The following is a 19756-nucleotide window of genomic DNA, read 5'->3' as shown; positions in this document are numbered from 1 at the left end:
GGGCAGGACCAAAATACCCAGCGACATAAACACAGCTTCCCAAACTGCTGAAGGCTTGGAAAGGTGGGAAACGATCCATTCGGTGTAAAGACGGCATTCCTTACTGATTGACACGAAAACCTTCCCAGGCTCCAAAAGCTGGGCAGGGTTTCTCTACAACTTTTAAGAATGGATTTAAAGAAGACATGCCTTCCCAACCACCTCTTTAGGAATCAAAAACACAAACTCCAGACTGGGCAGACGACCACTTGATAGACCACAACGACGCCCAATACATCACACACACAGGCCTCTCCCCTCCAGAAGAGCATCACGCCGACGGGGATGTCCTGTCCGGAGAGATCACTGCCGCCTTTTCACATTTAGCAGCTTTATGATTTTGGGACACTCGGTCTCTGTGAATTAACATAAAATAACTTATTTTCTCCGTTCTCCTTAGAGGGCAGCTGGGCCATTTTGCAAAATCTACTCGTTGTATCGAACTGAACATGAATGGGGCGTAGGCTTCAAAGTGACCTAAACAGCGAGTAAAGAAGCAGAGTAAACTAGCCCATTCATTGTAACTTTTACTGTATTTACAAACTGGTTGTTTCAATATGCTCACATAAAGAAATACTAATATTTAGCCATTGTCATTCTTTGGAGATAAGCTTGAATTGGATCCTTATTTGACAGTATTAGCAGTTTTTGGATTTTGTGGGGGGTTTTTTTGGGCAGGAGAGGGCAAGTGCTATTCACTAGTATTTTTGTCATTGATTTTATTCTCTTTCAACAACCAAAAACTTGAGGGAAACAATTGTAAAACTCAAGTGAAAGAAATCAAGTCTGATTCTAAAGTATGAGTATACAGTATTTCTATGATTTTATTAATTATAATAAAAAGATTTGGAATGTGTAAAAAAAACTGGTTGTTTCAATATGCTCACATAAAGAAATACTAATATTTAGCCATTGTCATTCTTTGGAGATAAGCTTGAATTGGATCCTTATTTGACTTGCCCATACTTCACACATTTTGCACAGATCTGACAAGACTACGCGTGAATCAAGTTATTTACAAGTCTATGCTAGCAATCTGCTTATAGGGCGAGGGTGGCAGACACAGAGGGGGAAGCACAGCGCCCCGTGTGTCCCCGCTGAGACCTTGGGTGTTGGTTACAAACCTCCCCCCAACGCGAACACGCAGCCTCCCGCCATCCGCCCCTTCCTGCCCTGATTCCTTGCACATCAAATTCTGAAGAATGACTTTAAGAGACCCACGAGCACAAGCGTGTTTCCTAAAATATACACTGGACAGAGAAAATGCAAATTTCACACTTCCCGTCTGGACAAGGTAATAGCAACCCCTACGGGAAGGAATAACTACTAATACAGTCGAAATAAATAATTAGGATGAGATCGTCATTTTTCTCTTGTTCGAATGGATGAGCTTCTTTAAGACACTTCATGCAGGCCACACCTTCTTTACGTATCTCAGAAAAATTAAGTAAAACCGAGCCTACGTTCTAAAGGTAGACCTAAACCCATGTCAAGTCCTTAAAGTGACATAAGCTACAAATAGCCACAGACTCCACGTACTAAGGGTGCGGTTTCTCCACAGACAGGCTAGAAGGAGGGGAGGGTCTTTACACCACACGCGGTACTAGTTTTTCTGGACGCCTTACACCCCCTTAACTCCAAGCTCACCCCCATCGGTGCTTTCACGTTGAGGCCCAATCTCCATGAAATACATGGAATAATGACTTTTCTATCATTTTCGTTTCCCAATCAGCTGATGAAGGAAATCAATTTGTTGCAGAGCCTGAATTTCAGGCTCCTTACGGGCAAGCACACAGTGCGGATGGATGCCCTGGGGAGGGGGAGTTGGGAGTAACTGACCCAGTTTTTCAAAGGAAGCCACTGGGGGTACTGAGAAGACACAGTACCAGGCGGCAGTGAGCGGACCAGAGCATCGTTCCCTACAGCCCGGCAGAGGCTCCCCTGAGGTCCACTGCTAGACCCCTTCACCCTCGGGTGGTTCCTTTAAAAAATAAGGGTGAGAGCAAGAACGTTCCCTCCTTGGAGGTTCTGAGGATGAAACACCACCTAAACATGTTCTAAGGTGCTTTACAAATACGTCTGTGTAACTGAGCATGTAATTCCACGACTAAACACTTGTGCTTTGATGGCACTGTTTATCTTGTGCCAATTTCCCTCTGCCTTCCCCAGTGCAATGGCATCTCAGCATCTTCCTTCCCCCCAGAAACTTTTAGGTCTTTTCACCTTTTGTATAATATTTTTGAGAAAGAAAGTCAGGAGTTGACATATACCACACTAAGTGAAAAAAGGTGCTATGGCGAAATGATATGAAAAGTTTTTAAACACTTCACATACTGTTCCAAAGAAACTATATTTTCCGTCTTCGCTGTTGAACATGGACAAAGTCTTTACAGTGGCTGACCAGGCTCTACACGTCACGGTTCATTGTTAGTTCCTTCTCATCACCTACTACTCTCTCCCTGCTCCCTCTTGGTCAGCTACACGGGTCTCCTTCCGACCCTGGGACACACCAGCAACTTTCTGCCCCAGGGCCTTTGCACAGTTAGTCATTCCCTTTGCTCATATGGACTCTCCCCCTAAATACCTACAGGACTTGCTTCCTCTCCACCTTCTCCCTCTCTCTTCCCTGCTTTGTTTTCTGGAGCACTTGTTACCACCTACACTACTTCATGCTCCGAACACATGTCAACATTACATTTATTTCCTTGGTTTCAAAGGTAGGCTTGAAGATTCGGTACTTTTGGTTTTGGGTTGTTTGTTTGTTTGTTTTTTTAGCTTGGAAGCCAAACCTCTTTCTTTCTAGCCTGCACTGTAATATTTTTCAAATGGGTGAAATAGTTTTAAAGTATGCAACATGTCACAATTAGCATCTCTGTAATGAAAAAATAAGAAAACGTAACCATTTGGTTAAATCTGAAAGCTGAAGGAAGATCTAACCTTTCCTGCCTCTGTGTCTCCTGCCCCACAGGCCACCTTTCTATCCTCCCAAGGAGCCCTTAAGGGAAGTTCCTGTCATTTCTTTGTTGGCTTTTTCGGGGAAAAACAGATAAAACACACACTTTTAAAAAAGGCTCAGAGCTGCCTGCACGTGCTTTCAGGTGTGTCTTAAGAAAACAGAGCTCTACTTGGAAATTAGTAGGATGTCTGAAAATTAAGCAATTCTGAAGCCTACACTATAATAGAAATGTGATCACATGAAATGTCTGTGGATCATTTATGAGGGAAAAAACTAACTAAAATCGAAATGCTGACTTCTCACGGACGGGCAGCAGCACTGAACACATCTTACGTGTGAGTTTTCTCAGCTTTGCAGCTACGGATGCGTAGGGAAAGGTGAGGAGAGCAGGGCTGAGTTCTCGGGAAGCTTCCCATCGCACAGACTACAGGTGAGCATCCTTCTTCAGCAAGAGCTGAGGGTGAGCAGGGAAGACTCAGAAGGAACGGGAAAGGGAGTCCACTAACCTAGTGAAGTTTCTGGAATCCGAAGCCTAACAGCAAAGACAGCGCACACAGAGAAATACTGGGAGTTCTGAGGCGAGGCTACCCAGAGCTCAGAGAGGCTGACAGCTCAGAGCCGGGGCCCAGCAAGATCAAACCTGTGGTTTCTCAGAGAAGAAAACGGATGTGGAAATTCCACTTCATTGGATGGACCCCAAGTGTCTGTGGGGGGCTGGGGGCACTGCACGTTTGAGTGGCTCCACCAGACTTTTCCAGCAAGGACACCTGCAGTCCCAGCAGGGACAGCCTATCCTGTGTCTTTGGCCAAGAACGGCTCAAGAATAAATTCAAAGATGAATTCTGAACATTCCAGCCGAACAGCACGGACTCCAGACTCGTGAAGATGCATGCTTATCACCCAGAGTTATTCTAGGAACTGAGTTAAACGCTCCACGCCAGGGAAACTTGGGTATTTTACTGCAGTGCTTATTTCATTGAGAACTAAGTCTACTCATAAACCAGCACTACCCACAAGCTAAACTGCAAATAACAGTAAGAAGTAAAACGGAACTGGGCTTCCCTGGTGGCGCAGCGGTTGAGAATCTGCCTGCCAATGCAGGGGACACGGGTTCGAGCCCTGGGCTGGGAAGATCCCACGTGCCGCGGAGCAGCTGGGCCCGTGAGCCACAACTACTGAGCCTGCGCGTCTGGAGCCTGTGCTCCGCAACAAGAGAGGCCGCGACAGTGAGAGGCCCGCGCACCGCGATGAAGAGTGGCCCCCGCTTGCCGCAACTAGAGAAAGCCCTCGCACAGAAACGAAGACCCAACACAGCCAAAACTAAATAAATAAATAAATACTTTAAAAAAAACAAAACAAAACAAAAACGGAATTAAGACCTGTCCGCGCTACCGCATCTTTACAATCTTGATTATGACCCTCAGCACCAAGATATCATTCTTTCAATATTTGGAAGCTACTGTAAACTTTCAACTTGAAAAGAAAATGTTCATTTCAAAAATTTGTCAAAATAAATAAAATCGAAAGAATGTTTCAAAATTCATGAATGTATTTATAGAAGTGGGTCAATATGTCATATCGAATATTTCCACACCGTTCATTATTAAAAGTTTAAATTATTTTGTTTATTCAACCAGTTAAAGTGAGTTTTCTGAAACTGACTGAGATAAATGTCCACTCCTGGTTTTATAATATTCTAAAGAAAGAAGAAATACAGATTTTGCAGTTTCGCAGCTAAGATATTTTGCGAAAACGCACCTAAATATTTTCAGCTGAACTGTGCGCTTCTTAAAAGTCTAATTGGTGAAGTAAGAAGAGTTCTTTGTATTAGTTTCACCAAACTTATTTGATAAAGTATTTGTTTAAAAAATTTGATCTAAATATAACTGGAAGAGCTCACGAGTAGCTCATGGATGTGTTTTCTGTTTCATTTGCATAATTACCAAAAGTATTATTTTAGGTCCCTTTCATGTTGGAAAACATTTTTTAAATTACCTGCATCATATAAGAATAAAACAGAAGCAGGACACCACCACAAATCACAGTAGCAAATTCTCTTTCAAAAAAATGCATCCAGGCTGTGGTATAAGAACCTGACCACTTTCCCTTTCTAGGAATTCTTGTTGCCTTAGTAGTTCAGGAGCTCTGGCTGTACGTCCATCTCTGATTTTCAAACAAAATCAATGTGCACAACCACCTCAAGTCCATGCCCTGTTTAATCCTGCTTACTGCCTGGAGTTTCTAAAGTACTATTTGCACAGTTTTTAAATCTAGTAAGACCGTCCTGGCCTGTTTCCAAAACTTCTCCCCGACCTCACAATTCCCTCCATCCATCCGTCCATCCGTCTAGCCATCCATCCATTCATCTACCCACCTCGGGCTCCGGAAGCCCTACAGGAAGAAAGAAGCAGGGGACCACAGGGGGCCTGAGCTGGGCCTGGCAGGGCAGAAAACGGCTGCGTCACTCACATGATGGGTTGGGGCGGCTTCTACGACAGACCTGAGGATCCACGGGCATCAGACGGTCACTGACCTCAGCCTCTATTTTCAGTTGCTTTCCATCACCAGCACGGGGCCGGGCAGCCAGAGCTCCGTCCCAGGTCCTCCGAGGAAGACAAGTTTTCACAGAAGGGATCCAGACCTCATCCAGGGAAAGACTACCGGGTTTATTTACAAACACTCCCCATATAGCACATCAGCATCTTTATTCCCGTCCGCTTTCCACCTAACTGGGTAAGTGCTCCACAGAGCCAATGCCCCAAGACAGGGTCCTCTGAACTTTGCTTTCTTCTTATCCTGAGAAGCACTTTCGTCACTCCATTCATTCCTGATAGGGGGACAAGCATTTCCGTTTTGTTATCCTGCGCCGCTGGCCGACAGCGATGCCGGGTGGATTACTGGCGCGCGTGGCTTCTAATGGCAGGCGTGTGGCCCTGAGGCCGCCGTCTGCTAGGAAGGAAGTGCTCTCTGCGGATGCTGGAGAGGCTGGCAGCTCGTGTAAACACAGCCCCGAACCACTCCCCAGAGCACAAGGCTATAGATTCCCGACCACGTTTTTTCAAACATGGATAGCTGTTGTGTGAACTGTTATGTTTATGTCTTCTTTTATGCTTTTCAAAGGGGGGTTAGAATCACATCTTAGGAAGGCAGTGCCTTCTGAAAAACCATTTCTCATCCCATAACAATGAAGTTAAGTTTTTTCTCGGAAAAAAATAAAAGATCTTAAAAACAAGAAGGGCACTGGTGAGATAATCCACTCCCCAGAAGATCACCACCTAGCAACCACTGATTATTCATGGGTCCTTAGGCAAATTCTAAAATTGTTCGTTTTCAAATAGACTCATCATCAAATAGAGTGATGACTCATCATGAAACAGTTTCTTAGGAAACTGCTAATGGCCTTATTCATAATGACGAGTATAGGATATTTCACTTAGAGAAGAAATGCATCTTAAGGACCCCTCAAGGAATGACTGAAAACACAGCCCCATTAGATGTCAGATCAGTGGCCCAGGATGACCCACTGATAAAGAAAAAGGACTTACATTTTCCCAGATCATAGAGGCCTTTCTATTTGGATTATCCCAAGAATTTTCTTTCTTCCTCTTCTCTGTTTTTGTTTTTTTTTTAACACAAGTAAGTATATGATCTTGAATGCTTGCCAGGCCTTCACCCTTCTGCCACATCAGAAAACACTGCCCACATGGGCATCAGTAGCCTATTTCTCTAACTTAACAGCATTCTTCCTTATTCAAGTGTCTGCTCTTCTCTAGTTCTGTCCACCAGCATACCTTGTAGTATATGCATGAAGCAATTTCCTGCAAGGCTCCAAAATAAAAAGACAAATAGCACTTCTACAAACAATAAATCATTCTAGAGGGAACAGGCCATATCCTAGGAGAAAGGTATTCATCTCCACACAAAGGCCCACAGAGACAGAGCAAACCCTATTCTTTCCTGATAATATTTACAAACATCTCTACCCACTAATTAAATCAGTGACCTTGGAAAAGACGCCCGACCTCCCTCGGCCTCTGTTTTCACAACCTTAAAATGAGTTACATTAGAACGATGGTTCTCAACTCCTCTCCCTCAAAACGACCTTGTATTTTTTTTTCCTGTCACCACGCTGTGTGGAGAGAGTTCTCAAGTATTTGGTGTTGCAGGGGGTGGTATCTTATCAAGTACAATATACAGTTTGCTTTACTAAAACAAAGACAGCTGGAGGAATATAAGTTTTCCAACTCTGCAGACCACTGGAAGTCCAGGAAGAGAGCCTGGGAACCCCCAGATGAGACGACCAACCAACATTTTGATTCAGCTCTAAAATTCACCAACATCGCGAGGGCTTTGAAAACAATGTCGAATCCTGAACTCTTCAAACTGGCAGGTGTGGAAACCAGTTTTAAAAATGAGGGGGACTTCCCTGGTGGTCCAGTGGTTAAGATTTTGCCTTCCAATGCAGGGGGTGCGGGTACGATTCCTGGTCATGGAGCTAAGATCCCACATGCCTCGCGTGGCCAAAAAACCAACACATAAAACAGAAGCAATACTGTAACAAATTCAATGAAGACTTTAAAAATGGTCCATATCAAAAAAAAAACAGAAACAAAAAAAAGAGTGAGCTTTCTGAAACTAACATAACCTTGTAAATCAACTGTACAATAAAAATTTTAAAATAAAATAAAATAAATTTTTAAAAAATGAGGGAGCTTTCCTTTATTGTCCAGTCTTCCTGCTTAGCTGTCCCCATCTTACTCTGAATGAATAACGTGTGGAAGAAAAGAGAGGGAAGAAATTAAGTAACTGCCACCAAGTGAAATAAAAACCCAACTGTTAACTTGAAAGCTGCCTAAGGCCGATCTACAGTAAAATCCCAAGGTCACTATTGTATTTGAGCTTCCAAAGTAGACAGTGTGTAGGACTTGGATAAAATGGGATATAAAATAAAGAGCACTGGTAAAACAGCATCTTCGTGTGGTTCAACCCACCACTACCCTTTTCTGTCTCAGGGATTCCTGGGCAAGTCACTGGGACTCTCTAAGCTGCAGGTTCCTCGTTCCAAAAATGGAGATCCAGGCGGCCCTCCTATGACACGGGGCTTTTGGAGTATTACGTGAGACTTTATGTATGAAAATGTCTTAACGCTATAAAGTGAAAAAAAAAAAATACTTTTTGGATTTTAAACACTTCTTTTGATTGAAAGGGGAGAGGGGCATGCAATTATCTTTCAATATTGATCAGAATAATGGTTACGTTTTCATCATCTCATCAACTTTAGTAGCATTCTTTCAAAATCATTCATTGTCCATCAAGTTTTGAGGCTTGTTAGTTACACTTATAATTTGGAGGCAAAAGATGGGTGGATTTAAGTAACTACTTTTGAATTTGCATAGAGAAAGCACTATATGTTGCATTCATAAACATTAAAGATTATGCACTGATTCTATGCAAAAGTGTAAGTCATTCTTGAGCTATACATATGGATTTTAAGGTAATCATTAAAATCACTAATATAATGAACTCTATCATAATACCTATTTTTTTCACATTGGAAAGATTGGAATTTAGTACTATACCCTAATAACTCACTCAAGCAGTTGTACTAACAATACCATATGGATAGGTTAAAGTAACAGTAAAACTATAGTTATACTTAAGGTTATAAAGTTTTAATACGATTAGAGAGCACATTATTCAGTATTGGAGCTTCAATTATGAAAATAATATCCACATCCAGCCTCTTGGAGCACAAGTGGATGAGATATTATGAAACTACACACATGTACACACACACACACATCACCTCAAAACAGTAATTATTTATTTCCCCCAAATTTGGTACTCTTTAAAACTGATACTAAAAAGCCCAGTATTTACAAAATGCTGTACATGTAATCATTCATCTTTAAGGTATATTATGGATCACAATATTTGACCAAATATTCCAAATTTCAGTAAAAGCACCATAAGCAAATCTCGTCTCTGGGCATAAATATCACGTATGGCATAAGAAAACTGGGCCAAGTCTGAAGACACTTTTGCCTGATCAACTTTTACAAAGTCTCTGGACAGGTAAAAGCGACTTGATACAAATTTAATATTTCCTAGTCCAATAGAAAAGACATCCAGAGCCGCTAACTTAACCATTGTATCCTTTGAAAAAGTGCAGCCTGTAAGTCTTAACCCAATTCCATTTCAGCAGAATGCAATGAATTCAGTTCTGATGCGATGCATTTCAATTAAATGAGACGGCCAAGCACAGAAGTATCTTGTATTATTCGCACCCACAGAGCAAAATGCTAGTGTCCAACATAGACTCCAGCTCTCTCTATTCACACTTTCGTCTGTGCCCGTTATTTCAGTGCACAGTTAATGTAAGTCTCTGCAGCCATCTAGAAAGAAATGGAATAATCAGGAGCATTTATCAGTCTTAGCATTTCCTCGGTCTTGAGTGATGACTTCACCAGTTCTCCTCAGAAAAAATCTACCACTGAACTCTGTCTACAACAATCGACCTTGAGTGATTCAGAATAATCTCTGCCAACTTGAAGAATATGTTCAAATTAATGAAATTAACACAGAAAGAATCTTCCCATTGAAATGCGGCTATTCTCACAAAACCTACCACCTGATCAATAACAGGTTTCTAACCGCTGCTCTTGGAGGTTCAGAAAATTCCGTCTGGTGGGTGAGAATGCCAGCATTCAAAGGCGTTGCCCAACTTGTACGGAAACATGCATTCTGCTCCTGTCTGCAGTAGATGAAGTCTGCAGAGAATTCACCTATTACAGGCGCCCCAGTGAAGACCGGGTTGTGGGGAAGGGCACGGTGGTCCCCTTCCCTCCGAGCTTCCCCAACTTGGTGTACTGGGCAAAGCAGATAAAGGAGTCAAGGTACGTTTTCCCTTAAGTTTCTGAGGTGAAGTGGGAACACCTGATTCTGTGCTACCCAAAAAAACAAAACAAAAACCCTCTCCACTTGCCAAATCTGATACCAAAAGTTAACCGGCTCCTGGGACTCTGCTTCTACAGAAAACGCATTAGTGGGAATTTTAACAGAAAACCCATTATCCCTGTGCTGGTCCTGAAACTTTCGCAAGTTCTCTTCAGAAAGAGATTCATTCTAATACTAAGAGTTCTAAAGAAAATAAAGCATTAATTACCTATGAAAATGCCTCTTCTGGGGGTTAGTGGGCCTGTGGAAGAACAAAAGAATCAAACGCTGGAGGTTCTCCTACCCAGTTTGACAACCAGACAAATCAAAACAGGGCAGGAGTGATCACCCTCATTAAATCAACCCTGAAGAGTGAAGCCCCAGGCCAAACAATGGCCGATTCAGCAACTAAAAGTTTAAGGGTTCTGTTTTTCTCATAAGGCATCCCATATTAAAAGCAACACTGTCAATTTTAAAAAACCTATATTCCGGTTACACATTTTCATCTTGACACTATCTCTTATAACCACGTCGTAAAAGGTCATCAGAAAGTACGGTCCTGGTATAGTTTCAGGGTCACAGTGCTCTTTTCCTTAATTGTTGTTTTACTATGTAATTTAAAACACTACTTCATGACAATTGATAATTATCTATGAAAAGAAAAATCTCAAGTGAAACAAAGAGGGGAAAAAACAATGGTTCTTGGAGACTGGAGTAAAACCAGCCACCAAAACAGAAAAGGCCTGAATTTCTTAGGAAGGTACTGGCTCCACGTTCAGACAACTATGAGCATCCTGGTTTTTGTTTTTAATGTAAGAACACCTGTTTACGAAAGTGTCTTTCCTGTACACGCTCATGGTTTCAAGGTAGGAAGCATCAGTAGCATCGCTGGATTTATTAACACGTTTCTTTAGAGGAGCTGAACCGCTCCGGATGTTGACAACCTCCTGGGCCTCCCAGGGGCCCTGAGCACAGGAGGAGAGGGTTGTAAGGACCCCATTCCACAGACAGAGAAAGTGAGAAAGAGGGATTAAATGGCTTTCCTCTCTCGCACATGACTCACGAAGAACAGCAACTAGACACCTGGTTTCCTGATTCCTGGGTTAGTGTTCCACACACCCTGCTTCCTTCTCCGAAGTACTATTTTGGTAAAGGTTTCTCTTTCAATAAAGGAACTAGAACAAGTCATGTGACTTTCATTCAGGAAAGCCTGTGTGTGTTTTCATTAGCACCTTAGTTATCTGTTCCTGGGAACGGGGTGGCAACAGGGCACGGATTACCTTATTATGACAAGAGCTAGCCAACCAAAGCGGAAAAGCATGCACGACAGGAAAAATAAAGCGTGTGTGGTTTGTCAAGTCATCTCCTTGGAGTTCTAAAAATATTCAAGTCCCTTGCTTTAAGACTTCAACAGACAATACTTTTAAACATGAATTGTGACTGTGTTGTCCCTTCAGAAACAACTGCGTTGCTCTCTCATCCCTTGATTCTTTCACTGCGGGAGGTGAATAAACAGTCCTTTTATGGAACAAATTTAAATACAGATGCTTTCGGGGTAATTCTTATCTAATCTGCCTTGAATCTACACATAAACCAATTTTAGAACAAAAACCCCACCAAAGAGGAATAGTAAAATAACACAGTTTATGGTATACACCGATCTATAACCCTAACAACCAAATATATAAAGTTCATTTTAAAAAGCGGTGTTAAAGCACAGTAAGTTCAGTGGCATACTTTCAGTTCCCAAACAATACTCTAAAGATTGGTTATATTTTTTCCCATACACACCCACAAAACACAGGGTAGGTAACCTTCTCCCTGCTCCCAAGTAAGATGCATAGTTTAGAGCTAAATTTGCATCTGCTCTGCAGGACCTACAAATACATACACACACATCTGTGTCAATCTAAGGCGTAGTAACTTTTTAATTGGCTCCACCATTGAAACCCCACCGCCATCCCCAATGCTATTGGAAACAACCATCAAACACTGCTGGAACCTTACCTCTTTGTCACCACTTCTCCAAATACCAAACGCTACCCCCAAGGGACCCCGAATGGTCCCACTTCAGCGTAACTCGTGAAGTTTTTCCACGCGGAACCCAAGGAGCTGGATGTGGAAACACGGCCACTTCCGAGAGTCAGGGCAGCACACCCAATGACTCAGGAAGTTCATTTTCCATTTTATCTTCAAAGAAATGCTTTGCAAGTCTTCTTTCCATAAATCATGCTCTCAAAGAACACTTATCTCCTGTGAACTTTTTATTTATGTGCATCACAAACAAATGTCTACGCGTAAACGTGAGTTCAGTAAAAGTGGATGTTCATTCTGGGTTTCTCGACGGTCCCTTTCTGGCTCCACAAAACGCAATTTAGTTTCCCCGTTAATTAAGATGAGATGCTCGTCTTCCCTATCCTAAGGTTCCCTGTGCTCAAATTAGTTTACTAGAAATCCATTTAGCATGTAGTCCTTTTTTTCAAAAACAAAATGTGGTTTGGGCACAATGGGTCAATTGTAGTTATCCATTTTGCTTAAAAATAGTCTTTTTTCCTTCTTAAGAGAGCGTTTACGTTAACGCCCACAGAGACTCTGGACAACCAGCAATCCAAAGCCATCTCTCATCTTTGTTCAGCCACCACCGAACATACAAACTGCTGTTTTGATTTCAGAATCCTGAATCCTATAGGTTGTAAGGAATTTTATACTGGTGGGAAATCTGAAACAAAACAGGCCAAATCAGGCCTCTCATAAACTTATCTCTTGCGGTTTAACATTTTCCCTCATCTGAAAAGGGCATTATATTAGACGTGAATCACGTTTCTTAAAGTATCTACTTTATCGGAAAGGCCTTGAATCCTTCCAGGCCTGGAGGTGCACACTCCAGCTCATTTGGCCCGTGACTGCAAGAAACCCCTCTCAGGGCCCTCCTCAATCCAGTCCAGGTTTTTCCCACCTACTCCACCAGCAGCAGTAAGAGGTGTTGTGTTCTCAGGCTGTTTTTCTGATTAGAATCAGATTTCAGCAAAATGTACTTTTGTGTTCACGATGGCCTATACCCATTCCTGTGCGTACGGCTTTCTCCTCCACTCAAGTCTAGTTACGCTGGTGTGTTTATCTGGTCTGCATCTTGGACGGCAGCTAATCATCCTTCAGGTCCCAGACACACGAGCAATTTTTCAGATGCACCTGTAGGGCTTAAGTTAACTCCAAGCAAAGTGACCTTCCGCTGAGCGCCACCGTTTATGGGACACGTCCTGACAACTTCCAGTGGGCTTCATTAGATGCTGAAGCACCATACTCCTTAGAGTTCTCCGTGACTCTTTTTATCTTGTGTTCCACAATTTTAATAAAAAAGCAGGTAGCGTTTCCTCTGTTATATTGAAATTCCAGGGTATCCACTCTACAGCTATAACTTTAAATCCCATGGATACTAGAAAACACATGCTGGATTTAGATGGCATTAGAGAGCTCTGTTTACTTTTAGAAAAAAAGGTGTACGGATCCCCAAGCTACCTCAGTCGTCACCCTGTAACCCTGGCAGACTGCTGACCTCAGGCCAGCATCTAAGCCGTGTTCACTGCTCTGTGCTTTGCGGTTCCCACAAAGCCTCTATCTTCCTGACAACCCTGCACAGAAGCGGCTACAAAATTAAAGAAGAAACTCTCTTGAACCCACCGGCCCCCCCACTCCACCTCTCCTCCACCTCATCATTCAAAGTTTGAGACAGTCAGGACCTCTGAGACAGTCAGGACGCCCCTGCAGGTGCAAGGCAAGCACACCTCTCTCCTTTTGGATCTGTGATGAGACCGCAAAGGACAATTCTGGACACCATTCCATCCAATGGTTCCCGAGAAGACCAGCATGGCCATCGTTCACTGTCTCCTCTGAAGCCCAGATTCACATCACCTGGGTGCCCGGAAAATCCTGGGGGCCTGGGCCCCGCCCACTGGTCGCTTCACGTCACTGCGCCTGGGCTGCCCCCATAGGCCATTTCTCAAGCATACCCAGGCGGTCTAACTGGGGCAGGTGCTCCCGGCCATGGTCCCCAAACCGGCAGCACCAGCACAACCTGGGGGCTTCTCAGGAAAGCGCACTGGGAGCCACACCCCAGACCCACGGCACTGGAATCTCGGGGATTCACCTAGCCCGGCCGTCCGGGTCTCAGCAAACTCTCCAGGTGACTCCCAGGTGGGCTCCAGTTGGAGAACCACTGCTTCTGAGCTGTGTTTAAGCAGCGTTACCATTTCAGCCCGTTCGGAGAAAAGGAACGTCTCTGGTGGAAAAGCTCCTACGGGCTACGTGTAAACTTTAAATGGTTCGCTGTTCCCTGCAGCAGTCACCAAAATGGATGTTCGTTTCCTAAACAACTTTTGGGCCTGTTTTTTATAAACTCTGAGGCTCGGCAAGAGTCAGCCGGGCCTGACTCCAGGAAAACAAAGAGAAAGGTGAGGGCTGCGGCCTGGGAGCTGCTGGAACTTCAGGTCCCCTCCCGGCAGAAGTTTCCCACCTCTCAAATGGAGAAGACCCCCTCTGCCGCCTCCCCCCGGGGGTGGCTGACCTGGGGGCACCCGCCAGCTGCGTTCATGGGAAGACGGGGAGGCTGGGCCCAAGAAAACAAATCAAAAGTCTCCCGAGTCCGAAGATTCACATTCAACTCAAAGATGACCTGAGTGCTCTTGGCAAGGTCTCTGGGGTTCGAGAGCTGACATCGGGCCAAAAGTGAAACAGAACAGGAAACCTGCGCCCGTACTCGGGCATTTAGGTCGAGGTACCAAAGAAGGGAAGAGGCTTTAGCCACGGATGCCCTCGCGTGCCCACCCTTCTTCCACCAGCCGCAAGGGCCTCACCTTTCACGACCGTCGCCTCTTTCAGGTGATGCGTCAAGAAGTCGAGGCTGGCGTAGGTGCTGGCGGAGGGCAGGGCGCCAGGGCCGGGCCCCACACACACGCCGCCGGTGCTGCCGGCCCCTACCGCGCCGATGAGACCCCCGAGGCTCCGGGTCCGGCCCCAGGCGCTCTTGTCTCCCGTCTGAGGATGCTGCGGCGGTTGCGGGGGCGGCAACAGCCCCGGCTCGTCCCTCACGTCGATGGCGATGTAGTTGAGGCCGTTCTGGAAGCCGGCAGAGGTCTCCCGGCGCATCGGCGAGCCACTGCCCCCGGGGCAGCCGACCAAACCCCCGGGCTGGCTCGGCGTCCAGGGCCGCACCTGCGGTGGGAGCGGCGGCGGCAACTGGCGGGGGGACGTGGGGGGCTCGTCGCCGCCACCCAGGACGCTGCCGCCGCCCCCTTCGCCGCTTTTCCTGAGAGACACGTTCTCCACCGAGGCCGAGTTGTGGCGCTTGGGGTTGTGGGCGAAGGACGGGGACACGGGGGTCACAGTGGTGGTCGAGGAGAAGGTCTCCGAGCTGTGGCGGCGGCGGCCCCCTTGCGGGTCCGCGCGGATGACCTTGGCGCCGCGGTGCGGATCTGGGGGCTGGCTGGCCTGCAGGAAGGCCTCGACCCCCGACACCTGGTCCATGAGGCTCAGCCTCTTCAGGCCGGACACGAGGCTGCTCACGCGGGCCCCGTCGGGCTTCGGGGGCGCGGCGATCGGTTGCGGCGGCGTGGCAGCCACGCCGAAGGCCATCTCAGTGTAGTCGCCGCTGTCGCCCGTCCCGGAGGACGGAGAGGGGGCCGCGCCAGGGCCCTGGGAGGGCGGTGCCGGAGGCAGGCGGTACAGCTCTCCGGGCGGGGGGGGCGGCGGCGGCGGCGGCTGCAGGGCCGAGGAGGGGGCGGCGGGGCGCGGGGGCAGCGGCGGGTACGCGGAGGCCTCGGGGGACAGGAGGGCGTCCAAGGAGCCCATGGGGTCCCCGGCCTGGCCGCCCGGCTGGGGTGACTTGGGCGAGCTGAAGTCGAGGTTCATGTAGTCGGAGAGCGGGGAGCGCTGCCGGCTGTCGCCGCTGGTGCCCGGGGTGCCCGAACCCAGCGACGAGGCCGGGCTGCCGGCGGACAGCAGCGACGACGACGAGGCGGCCGAGGCCAGCAGCGGGGGCGCGGGCGGCGAGAGGCGCGCGCCCGCCTCGCCGAAGTCGATGTTGATGTACTCGCCCGGGCTCTTGGGCTCGGGCGGCAGCGGGTACTCGTGCATGCGGGGCAGGGTCTGCAGCCCCTCCAGGGACAGGCGCGTGGGCCGCGCGGCCCGGCAGCGCTGGCCCAGGAAGCCCTCCGGGCGGCCGCTGCCGCTGCCACCGGGCCTCGCGGGCGAAGGCACCGCCGCGTGGGGTGGCTGCGGGTGGCCGCCGGCGCCCCCTGCCCCGGCCGCGAAGGCGCCGGCTGGCTGCGTGGACCCCGGGCCGGCCGTCGACTCCAGCCGCTCCTCCTCCAGGATGCGCCCCACGGGGGAGCTCATGAGCACGTACTGGTCGCCGTCCCCGCCGCAGGTGTAGGGGGCCTTGTAGGAGCGGGGCAGGGAGCTGTAGCAGTAGCCGGGGACGCCCCGGAGCATCTCCCCGCCGCCGCCGCCGCCGCCGCCGCCGTGCAGGGCGGCCGAGAAGAAGTCGGGCGGGGTGCCCGAGGCGCCCGCGTCGCCGGGGGACATGTTGAGGTAGTCCCCGTTTGGAAGCAGCCTGCCGTCGGCGGCGCTCTCCACCGACAGCTTGGAGCCGCCGCACCACATGCGCATGTACCCGCTGTCCTCGGGGGAGCTCTCGGCCGGGGAGCTGGTCTTGTAGCCGCCCCCGCTCCCCGGGAAGGCCCTGCTGGCGGCAGACGCGGGCGTGGGCCCCGCGGCTCCCGCGGGGGGCAAGGCCGCGACGGCGGCGCGCGGCTGCAGGATCTGCTTCGGGGCGGACACGCTGGTGGGGCTCATGGGCATGTAGTCGTCGCTCTTGCAGCTCCCGCCGCCGCCGCCGCCGCCCGCGAGGGCCACGCCGGGGGTCATGGGCATGTAGCCGTCGTCCGTGCCCAGGTTACTGCTGGAGCTCCTGTGCGACCCGATCTCGATGTCGCCGTAGTCCTCGGGGTAGGGGTGGTAGGCCACTTTGGGGGAGGACGCGGGGCACGACGGGCAGAGGCGGCCTGAGCTGCCGGAGAAGGTGGCCCGCATCAGGGTGTATTCATCCAGGGACGCGGAGGAGGGCTGGGGCACTGGCCGCTGCCGGGCAGGCGTGGTCAGGGAGTAGGTCCTCTTCCTCAGGCCCCTGTCCAAGTCCTGGGCCCCGTCCCCGGAGACTCTGCGGTAGGGTCGGCCGCAGTGGCTCAGGGGCCGGTCCATGGTCATGTACCCGTACAGCTCGCCCGCGCTGCCGTCCCTGGCCGGGGGCGTCTCGGCGATGGACTCGGGCGTGTTGCTCCTGAGACTGCAGAAGGCTCTCAGGTCCCCAGGGCTCGAGCCGTACTCGTCCAGGGACATGAAACCAGGGTCGCTGGGGGAGCCCGAGGCCGAGGCGCTGCCGCTGGAGGGTCGCTGGGGGTGCAGGGGGTGCTGCATGTGCGGGTGCGGGCCCGGGGGCGGCGGGTAGGAGCCCGAGCCGTGCCCGCTGCTGGACGACAGGCTGCCGGGGCTGGTGGCGGCCGCCGGGGGCGAGTGCGCCACGGGCATGGACATGGAGCGGCTGTGCTGCAGGACGCCCCCTGCCGGCGCCAGCGTCACCTTGCTCGCGCGGCCGCCGCAGCCGCCGCTCAGGGTGTGCGAGCGGCTCAGGGGCGCGCGCACCGGCCCCGGGCTCAGGGGGCTCCCCGCCACCGACACCGGCCTGCCGCCCGCCGCCCCGGCCCCCGCCGCCACGCCGCCGTCGCCCTCGCTGGCCGTGCGCACCCGGCACGAGCTGCACTTGGCGGCCGGCGGTGTGGCGGCCAAGCTGTCGGTGCGCGAGCGGCGCACCAGGCCCGTCTGGCTGGGGGGCAGGTTGACCAGGTGGTGGTGGCGACGCGCGCCGGGGACGCTGATGGGGTGCGTGGCCGACGAGCCGGACGACTGGCTCTTGCTGCGCGGCCGGAACTCGAAGAGCTCCTTGAGCGCCTTCATGGCCTCCAGGATGGTCTCGTGGATGTTCTGCGCCACCACCGAGTCGTCTGCCTGCATCCACAGCTCACCGGGGCCCGTGACGGCCGAGCGGCCCACCTCGATGAAGAAGAAACTGTCCGAGTGGCCGCAGCGGCGGATGTTCATGAGCTGCAGCGTCACCGACGGTTGCTCGCAGTTGAGCTTCACGAAGCCGATGGTGCGCGCCGACAGGCACAGGCGGTACACGCCCGTCAGGTTCTTGCTCTGGCCCAGGCCCTTGGGCTTCAGGTTCACCTGCCACACCTCACGGTAGGCGGCCGTGGCAGGCGCCACCAGCCCGTAGCTGTCATCGGCCGCGGCGGCGGCGGCGGCGCCGGCCGAGCCGCCCAGGGCGCCGGGCAGGGAGGCGCTGCAGGACGCGGAGGGGGCGGCGGCGGCGGGGGGCGCGTCGCCGGCGCTCGCTCGGCCCTCGCTGACCAGGTCGGTGAGCGCGCGGTACCAGCCCTCCTGCTCCTGCTCGTTTTCGGCCGCCACTGCAAAGTACTCGTCCTTGGTGTAGAGGGCGATCAGGTACTTGTGCTTGGCGTCGGCGCGCTTGTTGATGTTCAGGCAGCAGTCGAGCGCGATGACCCGCTTCGGGGCGCCCGCTTTGCTTCGCCACTTCTTCTCGCTCTCGTAGTACTCGAGCCGCGGCGGCTGCGGCGCCGGCCCCCCGCCCGCTGTCGCCGCCGCCGCCGCCTCGTCGCCGCCCGCGCCGGGTCCGCGCAGCACGAAGAAGCGCTTGTGGCCGTGCTTCTGCTTGCGCAGGTAGCCGCACTTGCGCACGCCGCTGTTGTTGTTGTTGTTATTGTGGTTGAGGTTGAGGTTGGGGCCGTCGCCGCCCGCCGGCCCGGGGCGCCCGTGCATCGGCGGGCTCGCCATCACCGGCGCTTCAGGCCGCGCCGCCCGGCCCGGCGTGGAGGGGCCGGGGGGAGCGGAGGGGGCGCGGGCGGCTCCCTCCCCCCCTGCTCGCCCGCCGGAGCCCGCGTCCCTCGGGCCCAGGAGGTGGGGAAGGTTCGGGGAGGCCCGCCGCGGGGAGGGCGGGGGGCCGGCACCGCGCGGTGGCGCAGCGCCCTCCGCGATCCGGGGCCCCAGAGGATGCCCAGCGCGGGCGGCGGCGGCGGCCGCTGCCTCCCGGGCTCTCGGGCGGCGCCTGGGGGCTCGCGGGCTGGGCCGAGAGTCGGGGGTCCCCGAGCCGCGGGGCCGAGCCTAAGGCGCGCCCGGCCGCACGGGTCCCGCCGCCGCGCCGCGCTCCGGGGTGCCGGGGTGTGCCCCGGTACTCGGGGTCCGCGCCGCCGCCGCCGCCGGGGCTGCTGCTGCTGGTGCTGCCAACGGCGACCCGGGCTCGTCGCGGTCCCCGCCGCACAGTGAGTAACACATCGCGCACCGAGTGACTGAACTAAGAAGAGCAAAACAACATGTGACTCGGCGTTACGCAGGCACACACGGCGCGGCCCGCCCCGCCCCGCCGCCCGCATTGGCGCCGCGCTCCCCGACAGACGGCTCGCGCGGCCAATAGGCTCGGGGCGCGGGGGGGGCGGGGCGGGCCGCGCGGCCCGCCCCGCCCTCCTTTCTCCCGGGGCCGCGTTTCCCGCCGTCCCCTCCCCCTCCCGCGGAGGCCAGGGCCCGGGTCGGGTGGGGGCCGGCCCGGGCCTCATTAATCAGAGGCTCGTTGTGGATGCCGGCGGAGGAGATGCCACCCAGGGCGGGAAAAGGGGCGCGCGGGAGGGGCGGGGGCCGGCGGCCGCCGCGCGGAGAGCCCTGCCCTCCCGTCTTTGACTCAATTAATTGGGCTGGGAG

General features: G+C 51.6%; 1 protein-coding gene across 2 annotated transcripts in view; it reads right to left on the bottom strand.

The window, feature by feature from the left end:
• IRS2 (insulin receptor substrate 2) overlaps nt 1–18915 on the bottom strand; it is a 30290-nt gene extending 11375 nt beyond the window's left edge. Inside the window, exons 1-3 of one of the 2 annotated variants that reach the window (XM_061171222.1) lie at nt 14782–18915; nt 14204–14205; nt 9352–9390 (exon numbers count right to left, since the gene is read on the bottom strand). In XM_061171222.1, the coding sequence (XP_061027205.1) occupies nt 9352–9390; nt 14204–14205; nt 14782–18838 (4098 nt within the window). In that variant the 5' untranslated portion in view covers nt 18839–18915. Of the gene's footprint in view, nt 1–9351; nt 9391–14203; nt 14206–14781 lie in introns of those variants that run through there. The other variant, XM_061171221.1, reaches the window with a different exon arrangement.
• Nucleotides 18916–19756: the final 841 nt, after the last annotated feature.

This window comes from Eubalaena glacialis, chromosome 16, assembly GCF_028564815.1.
Source record: "Eubalaena glacialis isolate mEubGla1 chromosome 16, mEubGla1.1.hap2.+ XY, whole genome shotgun sequence".
NCBI lineage: Eukaryota > Metazoa > Chordata > Mammalia > Artiodactyla > Balaenidae > Eubalaena > Eubalaena glacialis.
This window is presented reverse-complemented; position numbering and strand designations above follow the sequence as displayed.